A 25,226-nucleotide genomic window follows, 5' to 3' on the forward strand; every position below is an offset into this window, starting at 1 on the left:
AAAAGGAAACCTAACATTAAGTTCACTCCATATTGAGCACCGATGTGCTGAGCCTTGTGAAGGACTAACAGGACAATCAAATACAGCCTCTAGAAGAGATTAGGCACAAATGTAAGTTTTTACAATATATAGGAAAATATAATAACTCCCATAAAAGTTAGGAACTGATTATTGTGAGAATTAGCAATGTGGGTGAAAATGTTCAAAAAAAAAGGATGGGCAAGATACAGGCAAAAGGCAATAATGTCTGAAAATGATCACCAGGAAAATTCAACCCAACATTTCCTGAATGCCTTCCACAAAAAAGACACCGTGTGTATGAAAGAACTGTGTGTCACAGAAAGGTAAGTAAGGCCCCATCCCTTCCCATGAGGAGTTTATCATTCAACAGAGGACACAAACAGGTAACTATAATACAAGGCTGAAATACGTTAAATGCTCCAGGATAAATACAAAGTACGAGAATTCATTCATTTCATTTAACAATGAGTGTCACATAGACAGTGCTATTTAGACACAAAAACAGGGGGTTATCTGCTACCACAATACAAACTGACATCAAAAGAGGTGGCACCTATTGTGTTTTAAGGGTGGATTAGCATAGATGAAAGAGAAGATTGCCGAGATGTAACCTGAGCCAATTTGGCCAGAGAACCAACTATTAGATCCTTTTGATAAGTATCAGCAACCTTCAATAAATGGGCTTAGGTCCATTCCTGTCAGTGCTGACAAAGGAAACGTGTAAGCCAAATTTGGAGGAACATAGTCCTCCATACTTTGACTAGAATATACAGTAAGGGAGGAAAGTAGGCAGAAAAGCCATAAGGGAGAATGGAATATAAAGAAAGACTGGAGTTGGAATCACTAGGACTTGAAAGGCTTTCTTTTCCATGAAGAACAAATATCACAAGGTGGAACACAGGATACCACAGACCTTACACAGCAGATAATTTTGTTTCTAGAATTAATAAGCTCAAACAGCACCAGTCAGAGGGATATATGTGCTGTTCTGTGAATCTATGTAATGGCTTAGTGATTCTCCTGGGCTAGTTCTCCCTGTTTGCAGGAGACAGACTACAGCAGTCAAGGGCCAAGAATGCCAAGATTTGTGTGCAGAAACATGTTTATCCATGTCAACTCTGAAAGGATATCTAACCTACTGCATAATCGGGGGCAAAAATTGCTATATTAGAGCCACAGCCTCTTTAGGCAGGTCAGTGAGGTCCATATATTTTATTTAAATGTGTGTGGGTGCCGGGTGCGGTGGCTCACAACTGTAATCCCAGCACTTTGGGAGGCCGAGGCGGGTGGATCACGAGGTCAAGGGATTGAGACCATCCTGGTCAACACTGTGAAACCCCGTCTCTACTAAAAACACAAAAAAATCAGCTGGGCATGGTGGCGCGTGCCTGTAATCCCAGCTACTCAGGAGGCTGAGGCAGGAGAATTGCCTGAACCCAGGAGGCGGAGGTTGCAGTGAGCCAAGATCACGCCATTGCACTCCAGCCTGGGTAACAAAAGCGAAACTCTGTCTCAAAAAAAATAAAAAATAAATGTGTGTTTGTGTGTGTGTGTGTGTGTGGTTTATTCATTTGGACCCTACTGAAACCTGTGTCCAGTAAGTCTGCATTTAGTAAGTTAGCACATCTCTAGAGGTGTGCTATGTGAGGATAAGGATGGTGACAAAGTAATATCCAATTTCTTGATCACTAAACAGCCGCACTTATCCTCTCAGAAAGTCAATGACAGAAAGAAAAAAAATGATCCAAAAAGAAAAAAGACCATTTCCAATAACTTCATTTATTTGCTTCCCCCGCCCCAGAGGGTCTTGCTCTGTTGCCCATGCTGGAGAACAGTGGCAAAATCCCAGATCTCCTCAAACTCCTGGGCTCAAGCAATCCTCACCCCTCAGGCTCCTGAGTAGCAGGGACTATAGGAGTGCACCACCATGCCTAATTTTTTTTATTTTTTATAGAGACAGGGTCTTGCTATGTTGCCTAGGCTGGTGTCAAACTCCTAGGCTCAAGCAATCCTTCTACCTCCTGAAGTGCTGGTATTACAGGTGTGAGCCACTGCACCTGCCCACACCTTCTTAATAAGGATCAATGTATTTTTATTTATTTATTTTTAGAGACAGGGTTTCACCATGTTGGTAGGCTGGTATCGAACTCCTGACCTAGTGTTCCGCCCGCCTCAGCCTCCCAAAGTGCTGGGATTACAGGCGTGAGCTACCGCGCCCAGTGGATCAATGTATTTTAACCTATTTTACTTCATTCAACAAGTAATACAGCCACTTAAGAGATAAACAGAAGGGAAATGACTCACTTAAGGTCATTCAGCAAAAAGGGAAGTCATTTAACAATTAACTACAAACCATCCATTAATTGTGTAAAGGGAAGAGGAGATTCACTCAATCCCTAGAGGAGGCAGGATCCCCTTTCCTAAAGTGATAAGAAATCTGGAAAAACAGGCCCACTAACAGGTACAGAGCCAATATAAGCCATAAAAGTCTTCTGGTGGTTAAATTCTTTACCATCAGTTCATCATCAGTAAGTTCACGGTCTAAATTAAGAGTTTATAGACTTTAATAACATTAAAATCTGGATCCTATAGAGCAGATCAGTAGGAGACACACCCTTTGTGGACCCAGGCCTCAGGCAGGGGTAGGAGTCAACGTGGGGGTTATATTTGGAAATTTAATTCTTCTGCTATCACCAGCTTTATTTCCTAATGTACTTATCAAAAATGCCAGGAAAGACAGAAGAATTAATATCAAGGGAAGTAGAAGGATGAAGATTAGAAAATGGAGATAACCAAGAAGTCTGTTTCCTCTTTCTAGTACAGCACATTTTGGAATACAAAATGAAAGTTATCTTGTTAACCATTAAGTGCCAAACTGGTACAAGCAGCACAATCACAAATATTTGAGTACTCAAGTTGACTCATAAAAATCTAAAAATATTTCATGCTAAGGTCATTTTTTTTTACAACACCATCATTTTAACCCCATCTCTATCAATCGTATTATTTTGAAACCAATGTAAAAAACATTTTTAACCCAGTTCTGGAAACTGTCATTTAAATGTAGTGAAAACAGAAAGCCACATGCAATTAGATTCTAAGGCATTATCATTCCTACATTTGATCCTGGATTTACTTAATCAGTTGTTAAGCACCTTTGCTATTTTACTAAAATAAATACATAAACTTAATTTACAATAAGGGCTGTCTAAAAGTCAAATGGTATCCCTTTCAGGGAATATCAAAATCCTTAAATAAAAACCCATTTTTAAATTAATCATAATATAACTAAACTCTCCATTAAATTTTCTAAGAATTCCAGTTTAAATCCCCGTTTATAATGTCCTTAACAGGCTGAAATCTCTTTTCAGATCAAAACCAAGTGCTATCATGTCAAATCAAAACTTAAGTTACAAACATAGGAAGCCAATGCATTTAGGCCAAAGGTTTTTATTTTTTTTATTTTGTAACCATACACTGATGTGGGTTACAATGTATTTCTCCCAATTCTTTTGACAATAAAGACATTTTAGTTATTTTTAAAAAGAATAGAAACAGAAGGAGCTGGGAACAGCCAATTTCAAAGAGGCACCAAGTTACAATTTTTCGATATGAAGTACTTCTGTTGTAAGTACAGGTATTGTATGAACATTCTTAAGAATATGTAATATACTTAGTCGATTTAAGATATTTAGCAAAATAACCCACTACAAAAGTTACAGAATAGCAAACACTGACTACAAGTATGATAAATTATGCTGAAAAGGAAAAATTACTCAGCATGTGACATTATCCCTTTGAAAACAACCACACGTGCACACACACATGCATACAAAAATCAAAAACTATCAGTTTCCCTTTTTTTCCTCCTAGTTTTCAAGAATGCTAGAGAAGTCCAGTTCTGTGAATTACGCAAAGGACAGCAAACATTAAGCTGCCTCCATATTTATGCTACTGTACTTCCATTTTTAAAACAAGTATCTCCACTCCCCAGATACCATCATCCACAGAAACCATGCAGCTATCCAACAGACTTTCAGTGTCACCATTTATTATTTATAGCGTTAAATGGGGGAAGTGGCTCTGATGTCACCAACCCTACCCAGTGGAATCACTGACTCAATAAACATTTTCACACTGAAGAAAATCTGGCTAGGAAAACATTTTGCTGGGTTAAGTAGATTCTTCCACCTCTCCTCTCAACCAAGGGGAAATTGTTACCGTGTTAGGGCAGATACAAAGAAACTGTCAAGGCTTCCACAGAAAGAAATCCTGGACACGTCCGTTTGCTCATGCAGACTTCCTCTTCCCAACTCTCCAGAGCCCAGTTTGATTTCCCTCATGTTCAAATTGGCAGGTAATATCTGCCATATTTTATTTCTTCCACCAAATCATCCACCAATTAGCAAATTCTTCACTTCTAGCCACTCTCTCACGGTCCTGTTCCTAAAAACCCCTTCTGGCTTCAAATCCTAAAGCTTCGGAAGAGGGTAGAGGGTGTCCACGGACCGGGGAGTCTGGCCTGGCTGCCATCGGTTTCTAACAGAAGAGTGGTCGTTTCCCCCGGGGGCCAAGGATTCCCCTTTTTTTTTTTTTTTTTTTTTTTTTTTTCTTTCTGAGAAGAAAGAACTCCCGGCAGTGATGAGGATGGTTCCCTCCCCCATCATCCCCAATTTCCGAAAGCAGCTCTGGAAAACGTGAAGTTGCGGCTTCTCTTTCCTGGGGTATGGAATCCAGAGTACCTGGGGCTTTGCTATGCAAACATCCCTCTCCGCCGGGTAGGAAACCCTTTGTCCGAGAAGCCGGACACCACAAGGGCCCGGGAAAGAGGCCTCCTTATCCGCCACAGCCTCAAACCCGAGAGCTCCCTGCCCCCCAGCTCTGCAGGGCCTATCCTGGCATCCACACAGACCTAGGCTGGGGAGTGGGTGCTGAAACCCCTCCTAGGACACCGAGGCCCAGGCGGCCCCGACCGATCTCCTCCCTACTCCTTCCCACCACCACACTCGGCCTGAGTGGGGCTTGCAAGCGCAGTGCGGGCCTGGGCCGGAGACACAGAGTAAAGAAAAAAAAAAAAAATCCCCTTCTAAAAGAAGGAGAATGGGGTGCTAGAGCGAGTGAGACCTAACTCTACAGCAAAAACGAGCGAGGGTCGTCCGAGAGCTGGGACCGGAGACGGGACAGGGGGAGGGGGAGAAGCGAGCGAGGGGCATGGAAGGGGCCGGGCCAGGACCGGCCTGAGATGTCGAGAGATCGGAGGAACCCGAGCCGAGTCCGAAGCCAGAGAAGGCTAGGGGCCCGGGTCTGGGCCGAGACCGCGGGGAAGGGCCAGAGCCGGCCTCGCACCGGACGTTGAAGTGGGCAGGCCAGTCCGGGGCCGGACGGACGGAAGCACAGACGGTCCAGTGGGCCGCACTCACCATGAGCTCGATGGTCTTGTCCTCAATCACCGAGTCGGGCTCCATGGCGGCCCGGCGGCCCCGCCTCGCTCTCCCCGCGCAGCAGCGAACGGCCCGGGCGGAGGAGGCGACGGCGGAGGCGGCAGAGGCGTAGGCGGCTATCGCACCCACTCTAGCTGCCAGCCCGCCCGGGCCGCCGGCAGCTCCGCCCTCCCCCTCGGCGAACGCAGTACGCAGAGCAAGAACTACACCTCCCAGCAGGCGCCGCGGCCCGCAGTGCGTTGTGGGAGCGAGCCGCCGACACCGGGCCGCTGGTTCTAGGCACCCGAAGCTGAACTCCGAGCTGAGAGTAGCACTGTACTGTGGATGTAGGACGTGTAAACCTGAAGAGTTAAGAGCGTGCTCATATTAGGGCCTCGAGAGCGCCACGACTACATGGCCCAGAAAGCCGTGCGCCCAGGTTCTACTTCCTAGTAGCCTCTCCTGACTTCCTGGCAGCCCAAGGCTGCCCAGACCGGGACGGAAACTCCGAGGCAACTCCTCCCTAGTCGGAGGTCCTGCGTGTGCGACCCATTTCCGCACATGCGCGGTCCATGCCGCAGTGCCCACTCGACGCTTAGGTAGCTGCGCTGCCGTCTGCCAGCGTCTGGTAGTAAGGGCAGATGGTGGAGACAGGTGGGTTCTAGGGGCGTTAGGAAGGTAGGTGTATGGGCCTGGGGCTCAGGTGTGGGAAGGGGCCAGCGAGTGAGAGAAGCTTGGCCCAGGGAAGAGGCTCTGAGAAGATGGGCATCCTGAGAGTTTGGAGATTTCTTCAGGAAAGAGGGAGTTTTGGGAAATGGGCTGTGGTGCTGTGTGTGTATGTCATACAATCTGCAAGGAGCTGCAAGATTAAAGGGAACCTGCGTATATCGAGTCCGTCTCATTCATTCGTTCAGAAATGGTTTTGTTTTGTTTTGTTTTTTGAGACGGAGTTTTGCTCATGTTACCCAGGCTGGAGTGCCATGGCGTGATCTCGGCTCACCGCAACCTCCGCCTCCTGGGTACCTCAGCTTCCTGAGTAGCTGGGATTACAGGCACGCGCCATTATGCCCAGCTAAGTTTTTGTATTTTTAGTAGAGACGGGGTTTCACCATGTTGACCAGGATGGTCTCGATGTCTTGACCTCGTGATCCACCCGCCTCGGCCTCCCAAAGTGCTGGGATTACAGGCTTGAGCCACCGCGCCCGACCCAGAAATGGTTATTTTTTAAGCATCCAGCTTCTGCTTCGTACCGCTCTAGGCACTGAGAATCAGCTCTGAACATGACAGACAAGGCTCTTGTTCTCATGGAGCTTAATTCTGGTAGAGGGACGACAGACATTAACCAAAAGAGTGATAGTGGCTAAGAAGGAACACACAAGCGGAGACTTCTAGTGAACTCAGCCTCCACTTAGGGTTGTCAATGCCCTTTAACCAAATCCCACCAGGAACACACGGATCGTTGAACAAACTGGGTTTATTACTAGTTGCAGTGACTGAAAACACACATTGAGGAACGATGGGGCATCTGGGTAACAGTTAATGATTCGGAAGAGGGTTTAAGGAAGTGTGGGCTTCTCTGGATTAGATGCTGTCAGGAAGAGAGGGTCATTACATGATTGAGCATCTCAGTTCATCTTATCTAGTGGAAGGGAATGCCTGTAAGGCTAAAGCTGTTCAGGTAAAGAAACAGCAGCCTGGCCGGGCACAGTGGCTCGTGCCTGTAATTCCAGCGCTTTGGGAGGCCAAGGCGGGCGAATTGTTTGAGCCCAGAAGTTCCAGACTAGCCTGGGCAACATGGCGAACATCGTCTCTACAAAAAATACAAAAATGAACTGAGCCTGGTGGTATGTGCCTGTAGTCGCAGTCACTTGGGAGGCTGAGGTGGGAGGATCGCTTGAGCCCAGGAAGTGGAGGTTTCAGTGAATGGAGATTGCACCACTGCACTGCAGCCTGATCGATAGAGACAGACCTTGTCTCAAAAATGGGGGAAAAAAAAAAAGGCAGCAGCAACTCCCTCTATTAGCCAATCAGAGGTATTGGAGTCATTTTTTGTGGTTTGGACAATCATCAGGTTTTATCTGTTTGGACCTGATTATAGAGTGGTCTTGTATTTGTCTAGATCTGTCATGGTCACAGAATCACCTCGTCTGATGTTGATGTTCTTTGAAATTGTGTATGTTCTATAGGAGAACACAAACCCTAGCTTTGAGGGCCAGGCCATGGTCTACTAACATCATGGCTTGGCTGATTGTACCAGGCCAGCTTCCAGATATCAGAGGCTGCTTTTCACTTCCTCAAAGTGTTTTTTCATTCTCTCTACCTGTAAAGTGAAAGGGGCTGGGTGACCTATAAATCTTTTCATTCCCAAGGACTAAGTTACAGTAATTGGCATGCATTCAAGACACAGTTGAAGTTCCCTGCAGGTAAACTGAAGTTTCATAGGCCTTACCTGGTGCTTTTTACAAAGGGAATTGAAAGAAAAGCAATAGAAAGAGCACAGAATTAGAAAGTTTTGCCACTGTCCTGCTATCTGAATTTCACCAGGTCCCTTCCACTATGGGCCTTAGGACATTCATTAGTAAAGCAAGGGTTAGAAATGACCTCTATTTCAGTTACTTATTGCAACAAACCACCCAAGACTTAGTAGCTTAGAATAACAATGGTTTATTATTATTTTACAATTGTATGGACCCACTTGGGCTCTGCCAGGGGCCCACATGGTGTAAGCTAAGGTTACACATTAGGCTGCAATCAACTGGGAACTCATTCAAAATGACTTTTCATCCTCTAGGGCCTCTCTTCTCCAAGTGGCTTTTTATCATTCAACCTTCTGCATAGCGACTTGAGAAAAGTCAAGCCCCAGTGAACAAATGCTTATCAAACCTTAGGTTGCACCACACTTGGTAATGTTCCACTGGCCAAAACAAGTAGTATGGCCAAACCCATAGTCTGTGTGGGAAGGGGTATGAAAACAGAGAGGCATGGGGTAGGAGTCACAAGCTGGATGTGACCCCCAACATATATATATTTATCCTACACATCTTCTTTACTGTTTTAAAAATCTGATAGTTTCATGTTTTCAAATCTGAATTTCCAGCTTTTCTTGAAAAATTAGGCTGACAACTGGATCTACATGGCAACAATATGCAGGGGTTAAATAGCAACTATATTTGAGCGTACATTCTATGGTTTTTCACAGTTGCTATCACTCCTTTTTGTCTTATATCTGCATGCTTCACTCATTTAAATTGCATGCCTAACTGTATAGATATTTAGTTTGCATCCCCAGGCATTGGAATTGTATTGGAGATCAGTTAAGGTTTCTGTCCTTTTATTAAAATCATCCCTGAGAGCATGCAGAAGGGCCACCATCTGTGGCTATGATATGATCTATAAAAAAAAGAAAAGAAAAGAAAATTCTATCCCACCTTAAAAGGGAAAAAGTACTAATATTATTGGGTCAAATTTTAGGACCTCAGTGGACCTCATATATAGGAATTAACTAGGTATGATGGCTCACGCCTGTGGCTGCAACTCCTCAGGAGGCTGAGGTGGGAGGATCACTTGAGCCTGAGAAGTCAAGTGTGCTGTGAGCCATGTTTGTGCCACTGTATTCCAGCCTGGGTGACAGAATGACCAGCATGGGTGACACAACAAGACCCTGTCTCAAAACAGTCACCACCAAAAAAAGTCATCTATATGATAAAAAGAAGTCTTGGCCGGGCCAGTGGCTCATGCCTGTAATCCCAGCACTTTGGGAGGCTGAGGCAGGCGGATCACAAGGTCAGGAGATAGAGATCATCCTGGCCAACATGGTGAAACCCTGTCTCTACTGAAAATACAAAAAATTAGCTGGGCGTGGTGGCTCGTGCCTGTAATCCCAGCTACTTGGAAGCTGAGGGAGGAGAATCGCTTGAAACTGGGAGGCGAAGTTGCACTGAGCCGAGATCACCCTATTTTACTCCAGCCTGGTGACACAGCAAGACTCTGTTTCAGAAAAAAAAAAAAAAAAGGCCGGGCGTTGTGGCTCACGCCTGTAATCCTAACACTTTGGGAGGCCGAGGCGGGTGGATCACAAGGTCAAGAGACCGAGACCATCCTGGTCAACATGGTGAAACCCCGTTTCTACTAAAAATACAAAGAATTAGCTGGGTGTGGTGGCGCGTGCCTGTAATCCCAGCTACTCAGGAGGCTGAGGGAGAAGAATTGCCTGAACCCAGGAGGTGGAGGTTGCAGTGAGCCGAGATCGCGCCATTGCACTCCAGCCTGGGTAACAAGAGCGAACTCCGTCTCAAAAAAAAAAAAAAGTCTTATCCAGGATACATAAGAGGCAGGCTGAGGCTGAGCCAAGGCTTTATCACCTTGCTCTCACCTCTTCTCACACAAGAACTCAAGTACTCTATAGCTTCAGGCTTGATGGCAGCTGTTGATTAGATTTGGTCATCAAAGGCAGAACACCTTGAGGCATATTTACCCACAGTGTTTCAGATAGCTCTTCACTGAGGTTTGCAAGACATGACCAAAACAAAGTGGTACAGGTCCCTGATCTCCCTGAGGTCAACCCAAAATTGCTTAGATTGTACAAAAACACAATGGTACATAAACTGTACAATGCAACACTCCTGGGGTCTCAGACAGCACTCTGTAATCAAATACATTCTTTTGCAGCAGAACATATATGTGCCTGTTATTGATTTATAACCTCATACCTCCAAATCTACCCTTCATTTCCATGCTTTGAGGTACTAGAGCACCATCCTGTAAATATTTCTCCTCTGCCAGCTAGCACAGTGTTTAACTTTGTCAGTAGAGAGCACTAGAGGAACACAGCGGAATGAAGGCACTTCTCAATCCTGGTTCCAGTGTACTTTCTTTTCCTTCTTGCTTTGTAGCACATGGCAGCAAATGGCTTGTAGAACCATACCTTCCTCCGCGCACACACACAGGGGGCTGGGACATTCACAGAGTGGTGGCTTCCCGGTGAGTTTAGTGGCACCTCAGTGGGCAATATCCTGCTTGAGACAGAGTCTTACTCTATAACCCAGGCTGCAGAGCAGTGGCTCAAGCTTGGCTCACTGCAAACTCTGCCTCCCAGGTTCAAGGGATTATCTTGCCTCAGCCTTCCAAGTAGCTGAGATGACAGGCATGTGCCACCACACCCAGCTGATTTTTGTGGTTTTTGATTTTGTTTTGTTTTTTGAGACGGAGTTTTGCTCTTGTTGCCCAGGCTGGAGTACAGTGACACAATCTCAGCTCACTACAACTTCTGCCTCCTGGGTTCAAGGGACTCTCCTGCCTCAGCCTCCTGAGTAGCTGGGATTATAAGTGCCAACCACCATGCCTAGATAATTTTTTGTATTTTTAGTAGAGAGGGTGTTTCACCATGTTGGTCAGGCTGGTGTTGAACTCCTGCCCTGAGGTGATCCACCTGCCTTGGCCTCCCAAAGTGCTGGGATTACAGGCATGAGCCACCGCACTGGGTCACGACTTGTAACTCTTAAGCAAACTTTTTGCGGTGGGCCACAAAAACCCTCTCCCATGTAAACCCTGAATCTCTGCCTAAGGGTAGGGGGTAAATGAGGAGACTTCCAAGTTTGTTCCTTCCTTGGGCACTTTGCCTCAGCCCTAAAGTTATTGGTTATTCCCTGTAACGGCTAATTCTGTTTTTTTTTCTTTTTTCTTTTTGAGACAGGGTCTCGCAATGTCACCCAGGTGGGAGTGCGGTGGTGCAGTGATAGCTCACTGCAGCCGTGAACTCCTGGGTTCAAGCAGTCCTGTCACCACAGCCTCCTGAGTAGCTGGGACCACAGGCGCACACCACCACACACACCTGATTATTTTTTTTTAGTTTTTGTAGACCTGGAGTCTTGTCAGGTTGCCCAGGCTGGTCTTCTTTTTTTTTTTTTTTTTTTTGAGATGGAGTGTCGCACTGTCACCCCGGCTGTAGTGCAGTGGCACGATCTCGGCTCACTGCAATCTCCACCTCCTGGGTTCAAGCAATTCTCCCTCAGCCTCCCAAGTAGCTGAGACTACAGGTATGTGCCACCACGCCCAGCCAACTTTTTTTTTTTTTTTAGTTTTTAGTAGAGATAGAGTTTCACCATGTTGGCCAGAATGGTCTGGATCTCCTGACCTCGTCATCCCCCCGACTCGACCTCCCAAAATGCTGGGATTACAGGTGTGAGCCACAGCGTCCGGCCTAGGCTGTTCTTGAACTCCTAATTAACCTCAAGTGATCCTCCCACCTCAGCCTCCCAAAATGCTAGGATTACAGGCATGAGCCTGTGTGCCCTGCCCTATTCCTTGTTTTTTTTTCTTTTTCTTTTCTTTTTTTTTTTTTTTTTTTTTTTTTTGAGATGTGTAGAGTCTTGCTCTGTCGCCCTGGTTGGCATACAGTGGCACAATCTCAGCTCACTGCAACCTCCACCTGATGTATTCAAGGGATTCTCCTGCCTCAGCCTCCCAAGTAGCTAGGACTGCAGGTGCCTGCCACCATGCCTGGCTAATTCGTTTTGTTTTGTTAGTAAAGACGAGGTTTCGCCGTGTTAACTAGGAGGTCTCTATCTCCTGACCTAGTGATCCGCCCATCTTGGCCTCCCAAAGTGCTGGGATTACAGGCATGAGCCACTTGCTCAGCCGCCCTGCCCTATTTATTTATGTTGTCTTTGCCCCTTTGTGCTTAATCTCCCGTAATAATTCTTTACATTAAATTTTCCCAAAGGAGAATATGGCAGAAGTGATGGTGTCTGAGTTCCAGGACTAGACTATAACAGTCATGAGGCTTCCTCTTTGCTCTCTCTCTCGGCTTATTCATTTACTTTGGTGGAAGTGAGCTGCCAGATCATAGAGACAATCAAGCAGCTCTGTGGATAGGTCCATGTGGTAAAAAACTAAGGCCATCTGCCAACAACGAGCACTAACTTGCCAGGCCCGTGAGTGAGCCACCTTGGAAGTAGCTTTCATGGCCCCATTCAGTAGTCTTGACCTCATGGGAGACCCTGAGCCAGAACCATCCATCTAAGCCATTTCTGGATCCCTGACCCACAGAGACTGGATGAGAGAATAAATATTCTTTTTTTTTTTGGCGGGGGTGGAGTTTTGCTGTTGTTGCCCAGGCTGGAGTGCAGTAGCACCATCTCAACTCACTGCAACCTCCACCTCCCAGGTTCAAGCAATTCTGCCTCAACCTCCCAAGTAGCTGGGATTACCAGCTCCCAGACACCACACCTGGCTAATTTTTTGTATGTTTAGTAGAGACGGGGTTTCATCTTGTTGACCAGGATGGTCTCGATCTCTTGACCTTGTGATTCACCCGCCTTGGCCTCCCAAAGTGCTGGGATTACAGGCCACCGCGCCCAGCCAAAATTGCTATTATATTTAGATTTCACTGTGAAACTAATGGAACAATTTTATTTTTAAATGTCAATATTTCACCAGACATGGTGGCTCACACGTGTAATCCCAGCACTTTGGGAGGCCAAGGAGGGCAGATCACAAAGCAGGAGATTGAGACCATCCTGGCTAACATGGTGAAACACCGTCCCTACTAATAATACAAAAATTAGCTGGGTGTGGTGGCACCCACCTGTAGCCCCAGCTACTCAGGAGGCTGAGGGAGGAGAATTGCTTGGACCTGGGAGGCAGAGGTTGCAGTGAGCTGAGATCGCACCACTGCACTCCTGCCTGGACAACAAAGTGAGACTCTGTTGGAAAAAGAAAAAAAGACAATATTTATAAATATGCAGAAAAGTGTATTATTTTCAACTATTTAAATTGATACCAAAACATTTTGGATGTCAGTTTAAGAAATTAGTAATTACATAATTTTCAAATTTCTTTTGGGGGTACATAAGCACAAAAGGTATGGTGACTGCAGCAAAGGCCTGGTATCTTGAGGGCCAGAATCTCAAGTCTGCCATGTTGAACAAGACTAAGCATCTGCCAAGAAGTCCTGGGCATAGATGTGAAAGAATTGGATTTGAAAAATATTTCCCATGGCCAGGCGTGGTGGCTCATGCCTGTAATCCAAGCACTTTGGAGGCCAAGGCGGGCGAATCACCTGAGGTCAGGAGTTCAAGACCAGTCTGACCAACATGGTGAAACCCTGTCTTTAAAAAAGATAAGAAAAATATTTCCCCCTGGCCTTGGGAGGCCAAGGCAGGTGGATCACCTGAGGTCAGGAGTTTAAGACCCGACTGGTCAATATGGTGACACACTGTCTCTACTAAAAATACAAAATTAGCTGAGTGTGGTGATCCATGCCTGTAATCCTAGCTACTTGGGAGGCTGAGGCAGGAGAATCAGTTGAACTCAAGAGGCGGAAGTGAGCCAAGATCATGCCATTGCACTCCAGCCTGGACAATAAGAGCAAAACGCCATCTCAAAAAAAAAAGAAAGAAAGAAGAAAAGTATCTCCTCTCAATACTGACCAAAGACATACCAGTTAAAATAACTATAAAATAGCTGGGCATGGTGGCGCGTGCCTGTAATCCCAGCTACTCAGGAGGCTGAGAGGCAGGAGAATTGCCTGAACCCAGGAGGCGGAGGTTGTGGTGAGCCGAGATAGCGCCATTGCACTCCAGCCTGGGTAACAAGAGCGAAACTACGTCTCAAAATAAATAAATAAATAACTATCAGATAGCTAATCTGTTTGTCCCACTCTCAGGTAGCTCCAGCTCCATGCTACCTGAAGACCGTTTAACAATCAGATTTCAATACACCTCTTTTATTTTATTTTTTTTTTGAGACAGAATATCAATCTGTGGCCTAGGCTGGAGTGAAGTGGCATGATCTCGGCTCACTGCAACTTCAGCCTCCCAGGTTCAAGCAATTCTCCTGCTTCAGCCTCCCAAGTAACTGGGATTACAGGCACACGCCACCATACCCCACTAATTTTTGTATTTTTAGTAGAGATGGGGTTTCACCATGTTGGCCAAGCTGGTCTCAAACTCCTGACCTCAGGTGATCTGCCCGCCTCACCCTCCCAAACTGCTGGGATTACAGGCATGAGCCACCACACCCAGCCTCAATATACCTATCTAATCTCATTTTCCACTACTTTCTCCCACTTCATGTTATGGCTCCTCATACTTTTCCGAACAGACCATTGTCCCTCACAGCTTATGCCATTATGCTTGCTTGTCACTCTCTCTGGCAGTGCAGAATTCAGCAATCATGGTGTGAACTCTTTGGGCCAAAGCCTATCCCAGGACTTTTTAGAGGTTCTAAACAGCATGGAGAACATCAAGTATAGTTATATGCTGCATAATAGCATTTCATTCAATAATGGACCACATATACAACAGTGATTCCATAAGATTATAATGGAGATGAAAAACTCCTATCACCTAGTGACATTGTTTTTTTTTTTTTTTGAGACAGAGTTTCACTCTTATTACCCAGGCTGGGGTGCAATGGCACGATCTCAGCTCACCGCAACCTCTGCCTCCTGGGTTCAGGCAATTCTCCTGCCTCAGCCTTCTGAGTAGCTGGGACTACAGGCGCGTGCCACCATGCCCCGCTAATTTTTTGTATTTTTAGTAGAGATGGGGGTTTCACCATGTTGACCAGGATGGTCTCGATCTCTTGACCTCGTGATCCACCCGCCTCGGCCTCCCAAAGTGCTGGGATTACAGGCTTGAGCCACTGCGCCCGGCGACATTGTAGTGTCATAGTGCAATTCATTATTCACATGTTTGTGGTGATGCTGGTATAAACAGACATACTGCCTTGCCAGTAGCATAAAAGCATAGCACATATGATTTTTTTTTTTTTTTTTGAGACGGAGTTTCGCTCTTGTTACCCAGGCTGGAGTGCAATGGCGTGATCTAGGCTCACCGCAACCTCCGCCTCCTGGGTTCAGGCAATTCTCCTGCCTCAGCCTCCTGAGTAGCTGGATTACAGGCACGCGACACCATGCCCAGCTAATTTTTTGTATTTTTAGTAGAGACAGGGTTTCACCATGTTGGCCAGGCTGGTCTTGATCTCTTGACCTCGTGATCCACCCGCCTCAGCCTCCCAAAGTGCTGGGATTACAGGCGTGAGCCACCGCGCCTGGCAGCACATATGATTTTATACAGTACATAATATTTGACAGTGATAACAAATGTCTCTTACTGGTTTTTGTCTTTACTATATATGTGTGTATATACATATATATTTTTTTCTTTTTTTGTTGTTCTCTTCTTTCTGAGACAGAGTCTTGCTCTGTTGCTCAGGCTGGAATGCAGTGCACAATCTTGGCTCACTGCAACCTCTGCCTCCCAGATTCAAGCAATTCTTCTGTCTCAGCCTCCCAAGTAACTGGGATTACAGGGGCACACCACCACAGCAGGCTAATTTCTAAATTTTTAGTAGAGTTGGGATTTCACCATGTTGGCCAGGCTTGTCTTGAACTCCTGACCTCAACTGATTGGCTTGCCTCAGCCTCCCAAAGTGCTAGGATTACTGGCAAGAGCCACTGTGCCTGGCCTTTTATCATTATTTTAGAGAGTACTACTTTTTTCTTTTTTGAGACAGAGTCTTGCTCTGTCGCCCAATCTGGAGTGCAGTGGCAGGATCTCGGCTCACTGCAACTTCCGCCTCCCTGGTTCAAGCAATTCCCTTCTTCTGTCTCCCAAGTAGCTAGGATTACAGGCACCCACCACCATGCTTGGTTAATTTTTGTATTTTTAGTAGAGATGGGATTTTATTATCTTGGTCAGGCTGGTCTTGAACTCCTGACCTCATGATCCACCCACCTCGGCTTCCCAAAGTGCTGGGATTATAGGTGTGAGCCACTGTACCTGGCCAAGAGTACTACTTATTAACAAAAAAAAGTTAACTGTAAAACATTCTCAGGCAGGTCCTTCAGGATGTATTCCAAAAGAAGGCATTGTTTTCATAGGAGATGACAGCTCCATGCATGTCATTGCCCCTGAAGACCTTCCAGTGGTACAAGATGCGGAAATTGAAAAATAGTCATGTAGATGATCCTGACCTTGTGTGGGCCTCGGTTAACGTGTGTGTGTCTTCGTTTTTAAAAAAGTGTAAAAAGTAAAAACAAAGTTAAAAATTTTTTAAATAGAACAAACTTACAGAATAAGGATACAAAGAAAGAAAATGTTTTCGTGCAGCTATACCATGTGTTTATGTTTTAAGTGAAGTGTTATTACAAAAGTCAAAAATATTTTAAAAATTAAAAAGTTTATAAAGCAAAAAAATTAACATGAATAATAACACATTAGCATGCTGAAAGGCATGCCTACCAGTGGCATGATAAATGCCATGGCAACACCCAGAAATTCCCCTATATGATCTAAAAGTGGGAGGACCCCTCAGTTCCAGGAAATCTCAGCCCCTTTCCTGGAAAACTCTTGAATAATCCACTCCTTATTTAACATATAATCAAAAATGATCTGTAAGTGTACTTAACAAAGCAGCCTGTCTATGGAGCAGCCATTCTTCTGTTTCTTTATTTTTTTTTTTTATTTTTGAGATGGAGTTTCACTCTCGTTACCCAGGCTGGAGTGCAATGGCGCGATCTCGGCTCACCGCAACCTCCGCCTCGTGGGTTCCGGCAATTCTCCTGCCTCAGCCTCCTGTGTAGCTGGGATTACAGGCACGCGCCACCATGCCTGGCTAATTTTTTATATTTTTAGTAGAGACGGGGTTTTGATGGTCTTGATCACTTGACTTCGTGATCCACCCGCCTCAGCCTCTCAAAGTGCTGGGATGACAGACTTGAGCCACCGTGCCCGGCTCTTCTGTTTCTTTAACTCTCTGATAAGCTTGCCTTCACTTTATGAACTTGGCCAAATTCTTTCTTGCACAAGATCCAACAACATCCTCTTGGGGTCTGGATTGGGCCCTTTTTGTGTAACAGACTTACTTTTTCAGACATGAATGAGGAACCAGTCCCCATGTTCCCCGAACTCTAGGGGACATACATCAGTATCTCTGAGTGGTTCTCTGAAGGCCCCTTGAAGCAACCTCCAAAGAGAGTAAAGTCTTTCCAGACTGGGTGTGGTGACTCACAACTGTAATCCCAGCAGTTTGGGAGGCCAAGGTGGGCAGATCACGTGAGGTCAGGAGTTTGAAACCAGCCAACATGGGAAAACCCGTCTTTACTAAAAATACAAAAATAAGCCAGGTGTGGTGGTGTAATCCCAGCTACTCAGGAGGCTGAGGCAGGAGAATCACTTGAACCTGGGAGGTGGAGGTTGCAGTGAGCCAAGATCATGCCACTGCACTCCAGTCTGGGTGACAGAGTAGGACTCCCTCTCAAAAATTAAATAAATAAAGTCTTCCCTTGGTATCTGTGGATTGGTTCTAGGATCTCCACAGATACCAAAACCCTCAAAAGCTCGAGTATAGAAAGTAAAAAGTTCCTCTTCAAAGTTTCTCTTCTTGTTAAAGAATAATAATAAATGTTAGAAATAATCATTTCTTTTAAAGACTAGCTTTCTTCAAAGCCTTCTTGTTTTTTACTAGTAACTCTTTTGTTAACTCCTATCCTATGTAGCTGTTAGAAATGAAAGAATAGCCAGGCGCGGCAGTCCAAGCTGCCTGGGTGGCTGAGGTGGGAGGATCACTTGAGCCCAGGAGTTCTGGGCTGTAGTGCACTATGCCAATCAGGTGTCTGCACTAAGTTCGGCATCAATATGGTGTCCTCCCGGGAGCGGGGAACCACCAGGTTGCCTAAGGAGGAGTGAACCAGCCCAGGTCAGAAATGGAGCAGGTCAAAACTCCTGTGCTGATCAATAGTAGGATCTCACCTGTGAATAGCCACTGCACTCCAGCCTGGGCAACGTAGCAAAAACTTGTTTCTAAAAGAAAAAAAAATAAAAGAATAAACACATTCTATGTCCTTGTACTTTAACCAAGATATTTGTGCTAGACATGCTCACAAGCACATCCCAGCTCACACCCTATGCCCCTTCCTATTTAGAAACGTTATTATTTTTCTATGTCTTTTGCAAGCAACTTTCTCTTTTCCTTTGTTCTCCATTGTCTTTACCTATTTAAGTAAGTTGTAAGTTGTTAGCCAATCAAGTTTAGCTTATGCTGTGAAATACAGCTCCAACCAACAGAGATAAGACACAGTAGTAAAGACCCAATGCATAAAGAATAAATATTCCTGCTTTTCCTTTGTTCAGTGTGCTCTTGTAGCAAGATTGCTGACGAGCAGTACCCTTTCTGTGGAAAGTAAAATTGCTTGGTAAGAAAACTTTTTGTTTAAATGCTAATTTTTCCTTGCAGCACCTAAGAACAAGCATTCTGTCTCTAACATCAGGTCCCTTATATAAAAGGGCATAGTGTTTACATATTCTATGCACATCCCCCACACACTTTAAATCATCTGTAGATTACCTATACTGTCATATCTAATACAATGTAAATGCTATGTAAAATTGATTGAGAACTTAGATACTTTTGTGTTCATGTTACTAAAGAGATTTCATCAAAAAGATCAAAGCCTGTGTCCTCATCAGACTCCTCAGATTCTCTTTGCTTCCACTTTCTTCTCAGCAGTGGTGGAGGGGGCAGGACCTCCTACAGGTGCAGCATCACCTCCTAGAGCAGGTCCTCCAGCCCCTGCATTGTAGATGAGGTGCCCAATGTTGACATTAGACTGTGCCTTTGCCAACAAGCCAGGCCAAACCATTCCACATTTACACCAGCTGCTTTCTGAGGGCCTTGGTCTTATCCTCTGTAATGGCCACCTCATCATCATTGTGCAGAATGAGGGCCAGGTAGATGATGCAGGCGAGCTTGGAAACAGAAGCCATACCATGAGTGTGGGGTGGGCCCTGATGGCACATTGCTGGTCACCAAATGAAGTGAGGGCCTCGCCCCAACACAGACTTAGCTTCCTCAGAAGGACTGAGCACCTTGGCCACAGCTGGAGAAAGGAGGTGTACTTTTTTTTATTTGATATTTTAATGCAGCTGTGCTTAGAAGGAGGTATATTTTTTAATTTGCATTTTTTATTGTTGCATTGTTGCTGTTTTTTAAAGTTTTTTTTTTCAGGAAAGAAAAAAAAGAAGTGGAGAGGAAGAAAGAGGAAGAAAAAGAGGGAGAGAGAAGGGAAATGTTGCTTTATCCTTAAAAAAATGGGTATTAATAATGGCCAATCAATGTTTCATTTAAACCTATGAGTAGGTGTGATGTGGTATTGACAAGAATGTATATTTTGTGTATTTAAAGTGGAGAGCTCTATAAATATTTATTAAGTTTACTTGTTCTGGATCTGAGTTCGAGTCCTTGATATCCTTATTAATTTTCTGTCTCATTGAGTCTAAGTCTCTTTATAGGTCTTATGTCTGGGTGTTAGGATCATTAGCTCTTCTTGTTCCATTGATCCTTTTACCACTATATCTTTGTTGCTTTAAAATCTATTTTATCAGATATGAGAATTGCAACTCCTGCTTTTTATTTATTCATTTATTTTTTGCTCTCCATTTGGTTGGTAAATCTTTCTCCATCCCTTTGTTTTGAGTCTTTGTGTATCCTTGCAAGTGAAATGGGTCTGGATGTAACATGTCATTGGGTTTTGGCTGTATCTTTTGATTGGGGGATTTAGTCGATTTAAATTTAGGATTACTGCCATTTGATGTTAACTGGCTGTTTTATCCATTCATTGATGTAAATTCTTCTTTATGTTGATGCTCTTTACTTTTTGGTATATTTTTAGAAAGGCTAATACTGGTTGTTTCTTTCTATGTGTAATGCTTCTTTCAGAAGCTCTTGTAAAGCAGGCCTGGTGGTAATAAAATCTCTGAGTACTTGCTTGTTCATAAAAGATTTTATTTTTCCTTCAGTTGTGAAGCTTAGTTTGGCTGGATATGAAATTCTGGGCTGAAAGTTCTGTTCATTAAGGATGTTGAATATTGGCCCCCACTCTCTTCTGGCTTGTAGAGTTTCTGCTGAGAGATCTGCTGTAAGTCTGATAGGCTTCCCTTTGTAATTAACCTGACCTTTCTCTCTGGCTGCCCTTAGTAATTTCTCCTTCATTTCAACCCTGGTGAATCTAACGATTATGTGCCTTCGGGTTGCTCTTCTTGAGGAATATCTTTGTGGTGTCCTCTGTATTACCTGGGGTTGAATATTGACCTGCTTGGCTAGTTTAGGAAAATTTTCCTGAATAATGTCCTGAAGAATATTTTCCAGCTTGGATTCATTCTCTCCGTTGCATTCAGGTACACCTATCAAACGTAAATTTGGTCTTTTCACATAGTCCCACATTTCTTGGAGACTTTGCTCATTCCTTTTTATCCTTTTTTCTCTAATCTTGTCTTCTCGTTTTACTTCATTAAGTTGGACTTCTACCTCTGATATCCTTTCTTCTGCTTCAACAATTCGAGTGTTTAAACCTGTGCATACTTCTCGGAGTTCCTGCATTGTATTCTTCAGTTCCATTAATTCACTTATATTCCTCTCTAAGTTGTCTATTCTCATTAGGATTTCGTCAAACCTTTTTTCAAAGTTCTTAGTTTCTTTACATTGGGCTGCAACATGTTCTTTTAACTCACAGAAGTGTCTTATTATCCATCTTTGGAAGCCCGATTCTGTTAATGGGATGCGCTCGTTCTCTATCAAGCCTTGTTCCCTTGTTGATGAGGAACTGTGATCCTCTTTAGAGGGAGAGGCATTCTGATTTTGAGTATTCTCAGCCTTTTTACGCTGGTTTCTTCCCATCATTGTAAATTTATCCACCTGTCGTCTTTGTAATTACCAACTTTCAAATTAGGTCTCTGAGTGGACGTCCAAGTTGTTAATTCCCAGGGCCGAAATATGAGCAATCCACTGCGCCAGCCAAAACAGTGGCATTAAGACTGATGGTGCTTTTCTGCCCGGGAATCTCCAGTCTGGCTTCCTTCTTGAGTCCATAATAGGCGACTCTGCCTTCCTGGAGCTCCTAACCTCGGTCAGAAAGGGAACCAGTCCCGTTTACTCTGCACCGAGAGCTGCCATGCCGAGGTGCCGATGAAACTGCTGCGCCAGCCACAAGAGTCACACTGGCGACCCATGTGACTTCTCCACTGGGAATCTTCTGCTCCGTGAGCCACCAAAATTTGTCTGAAAGTGTGGCGTCCTCTCGTTGTCTGAGCTTTCGCTGGGAGCTGCAATCCGGAGATGTTAGCGATTGGCCATCTTGGATTGTTCCCTTTTTTTTTTTTTTGAGACAGAGTCTCACTCCTTCACCAGGAGGCAGGCTGGAGTACAATGGTGCGACCTCCACTCACTGCAACCTCTGCCTCCCGGGTTCAAGCAATTCTCTTGCCTCAGCCTCCCGAGTAGTTGGGATTACAGGCACGTGCCATAATGCCCAGCAAATTTTTTTGTATTTTTAGTAGAGATGGGGTTTCACCATGTTGGCCAGGATGGTCTTGATCTCTTGACCTCGTGATCTGCCCACCTCGGCCTCCCAAAGTGCTGGGATTACAGCCGTGAGCCACTGCACCCGGCCCTTGTTTTTTAAATATTTTGATCTGTGGGTGGAGGCAGAGGGCTGACTATAGTTGGTATGGGCCATTAGAAAGGAGAGCTCCTAAAAGCCAGGGAAGGAGGAATTTATAAACAGGGATCTGGGTGGAGCACTAACAGTGTCTGCACTGCTCAGGTCTCCTCACATCTTATGCTAACTTCAATCTGTCACAGTTTCTAGCAGAAAACTTAGAGGACGATAGAGGGATGAGCTGCAGTCTCTGCTGCTTCAGTGGTCTCAAGGCTATACATAATCATATTCATCAGCTTCTTCGCTGAGTGTTCTAGGTTCCCCTAATCCTTGACAGCATTTCTGCTATTCTTGGTGGCTTGTCATGTAGGAAGTCCCACACCTTTATCCTGAGGGGTGTGAGGCTCAGATCCTCATGCTCTTATCCAGCTGGGATTGCTGTAATGGTCCATTCACCATTACAACCATCATGGGAGCCATGTGCAATGACTTGCACCTACAATCCTAGTGCTTTTGGAGGCTGAGGTGGGAGGATTACTTTAACCCAGAAGTTTGAGACCAGCCTGAGCAATATGGTGAGACCTGCTCTCTACAACAAGTTTTAAAAATTAGCTGGGCATGTGCCTATAGTCCTAGCTATTTGGGAGAGTGAAGTGGGAGGATCACTTGAGCCCAGGAATAACAGTGAGTTATGATTGCACAATTGCACTCCAGGCTGGGCAACAGAGTGAGACCCTGTCTCTTAAAAAAAAAAAAAAAAAAAAAAAACTGCCGTGGGAGTACTAGGCTCACAAAAGCTAGTACCACTAAGGGAGCATAATTTTACCTCAGTCCCAACCTCACTCATAGCCCCACTTCAGCTTTCATAATGATGTATCTCATCCACCTGGGCTCCTCTATGAGAACCTTCTGTTCCATTTCTGTTTCATTTCCCTTTAGCAGTCTCCATGTCTATATTAATTTCCCATCACTGCTGCAACAAATTACCTAGAACTTGGTGGCTTAAAAGTAACAGAAATTGTCTGGGTGTGGTGGCTCACTTCTGTAATCCCAGCATTTTGGGAGGTCGAGGTGGGCAGATCACCTGAGGTCAGGATTTCAAGACCAGATTGACCAACATGGTGAAACCCCATCTCTACTAAAAATACAAAAATTAGCTAGACGTGGTGTCACACACCTGTAGTTCCAGCTACTTGGGAGGCTGAGGCAAGAGAATCGCTTGGACCCAGGAGGCAGAGGATGCAGTGAGCTAAGATCTCACCACTGCACTGAAGCCTGGGTGACAAAGCGAGACTCCATTTCAAAAAACAACAACAGAAATTTACTGTCTGGAGACCAGAAGTCTGAAATCAAAGTGGGCAGGGCCATACCCCCTCCAAGGGTTCTAAGGAAGAGTGCTTACATCTTTTTTTTTTTCCTTTTTTGAGATGGAGTCTCTCTCTGTTATCCACTGGAGTGCAGTGGCACAATCGCTGCTCACTGCAACCTCCACCTTCTGGGTTCAAGCAGTTCTTCTGCCTCAGCCTCCCGAGTAGCTGGGATGACCAGCATGCACCACCATACCTGGCTAAATTTTGTATTTTCTGTAGAGATGGGAGTTTCACCATGTTGGCCAGGCTGGTCTCAAACTCCTGGCCTCAGATGATCCACCTTCTTCGGTCTCCCAAAGTGCTGGGATTACAGGTGTGAGCCACTGCGCCTGGCCTTCTTTTCTTTTTTAAATTGTGATAAAATACATGTAACATTTATCATTTTAACCATTTTCAAGTGTGCAGTTCAGTGGCATTAAGTATATTCACATTGTTGTGCGACCATCACCACCACCCATTTCCAACACTTTCTTCGTTTTCCCAAACAGAAACTTTGTGCCCATCAAACAGTAACTCCCTATTTTCCTCTCCATCCCCTAGCCTGCTCCCAACTTCAGGCAAGTACCATTCTGTCTCCATGAATTTGACTACTCTAGGTATCTCAAGTGGAATTATACACTATTTGTCCTTTTGTGACTGGCTTATTTCACTTAGCATACTATCCACGTTGTAGCATGTTGGAGACAGTGTCTTACTCTGCTGCCTGGGCTGGAGTACAGTGGTGTGATCTCAGCTCACTGTAACCTCCACCTCCTGGGCTCAAGCGATCCTCCCACTTTAGCTACTTCAGTAGTTGAGACTACTGTCATACCCCACCATGCCCAGCTAATTTTTGTAGAGTTGGGATTTCACCATGTTGCCCAAGCTGGTCTTGAATTCCCAGCCTCAAGCAGTCCACCCACCTCAGCCTCCCAGAGTGCTGGGATTACAGGCTTGATACACCACGCGTGGCCAGAATTTCCTTTCTTCCTAACAACTGAACAATATTTCATTGGATTTACATGCTACGTCTATCCGTTATCCATCAATGGACACTTGGGTTGCTTCCCCCTTTTGGCTATTGTGAGTAATGCTCCTATGAACATGGGTGTACAAATATCTCTTTGAATCCCTACTTCCCTGAGAATCACTTGAACCCAGGAGGCAGAGGTTGCAGTGAGCAGAGATCATGCCACTGCACTCCAGCCAAGGCAACAGAGGAAGACTCCATCTCAAAAAAAAAAAAAAGAATTAACGTTGTAGAAATTCCGCAACTGTATGTATCCATTTAACCCTTCCTGTCTTTTATGCCACAGATGTCGTATGTATTATATCTGCATACATTATAAACCACAGAAGACAGAGTTGTACTTTTTGCTTTAACTGTATTAAAAGGAAAAAATAGTCTTTTATATTTACCCAGTTGTTTACCAAGAAGAAAGAAATGCTCTATTCTTCCCTGAATATCCGATTTTCCATCTGCTATTATTTCCTTTCATCCGGGAGAACTTCCTGTAGCATTTTTTGCAATGCATTACTGCTGGCAATGAATTCTTTTGGTTTTCTTTTATATGAAACTTTATTTTGTTATCCTTCTTGAAGGATATTTTAGCTGGATTTAGAAGTTTTTCTTTCAGCACTTTATAGATATTGGTCTTCTGTTACATTCATTTTCTGGCCTGCCATAAAAAATTACCACAGACTGGGCGCGGTGACTCATGCTTGTAATCCCAGCACTTTGGAAGGCTGAGCAGGGTAGATCACAAGGTCAGGAGTTCAAGACCAACCTACCCAAGATGGTAAAACCCCATCTCTACTATAAATACAAAAAATTTGCCAGGCGTGGTGGTGGGCACCTATAATCCCAGCTACTTGAGAGGCTGGGGCAAAGAATGGCTTGAACCCAGGAGGTTGCAGTGAGCCGAGATTGTTCCATGCACTCCAGCCTGGGTGACAGAGCAAGACTCCATCTCAAAAAAAAAAAAAAAAAAAAAGAAA

The 25,226-nt window shown here is 44.7% G+C and overlaps 1 protein-coding gene and 1 pseudogene across 22 annotated transcripts in view; both read right to left on the minus strand.

Annotated features, from left to right (window-relative positions):
- FBXW11 (F-box and WD repeat domain containing 11) overlaps positions 1-5,621 on the minus strand; it is a 140,840-nt gene extending 135,219 nt beyond the window's left edge. For all 22 annotated transcript variants that reach the window (XM_008990915.4, XM_003732297.5, XM_078364550.1 and 19 more), the window contains exon 1: positions 5,442-5,621. In XM_008990915.4, the coding sequence (XP_008989163.1) occupies positions 5,442-5,486 (45 nt within the window). In that variant the 5' untranslated portion in view covers positions 5,487-5,621. The remainder of the gene's footprint in view (positions 1-5,441) is intronic.
- A 116-nt stretch (positions 5,622-5,737) lies between these two features.
- On the minus strand, positions 5,738-19,331 carry LOC128931421 (large ribosomal subunit protein P1 pseudogene; annotated as a pseudogene).
- Between the last annotated feature and the right edge of the window lie 5,895 nt (positions 19,332-25,226).

The sequence above is a fragment of the Callithrix jacchus genome, chromosome 2 (assembly GCF_049354715.1).
Source record: "Callithrix jacchus isolate 240 chromosome 2, calJac240_pri, whole genome shotgun sequence".
Classification (NCBI taxonomy): domain Eukaryota; kingdom Metazoa; phylum Chordata; class Mammalia; order Primates; family Cebidae; genus Callithrix; species Callithrix jacchus.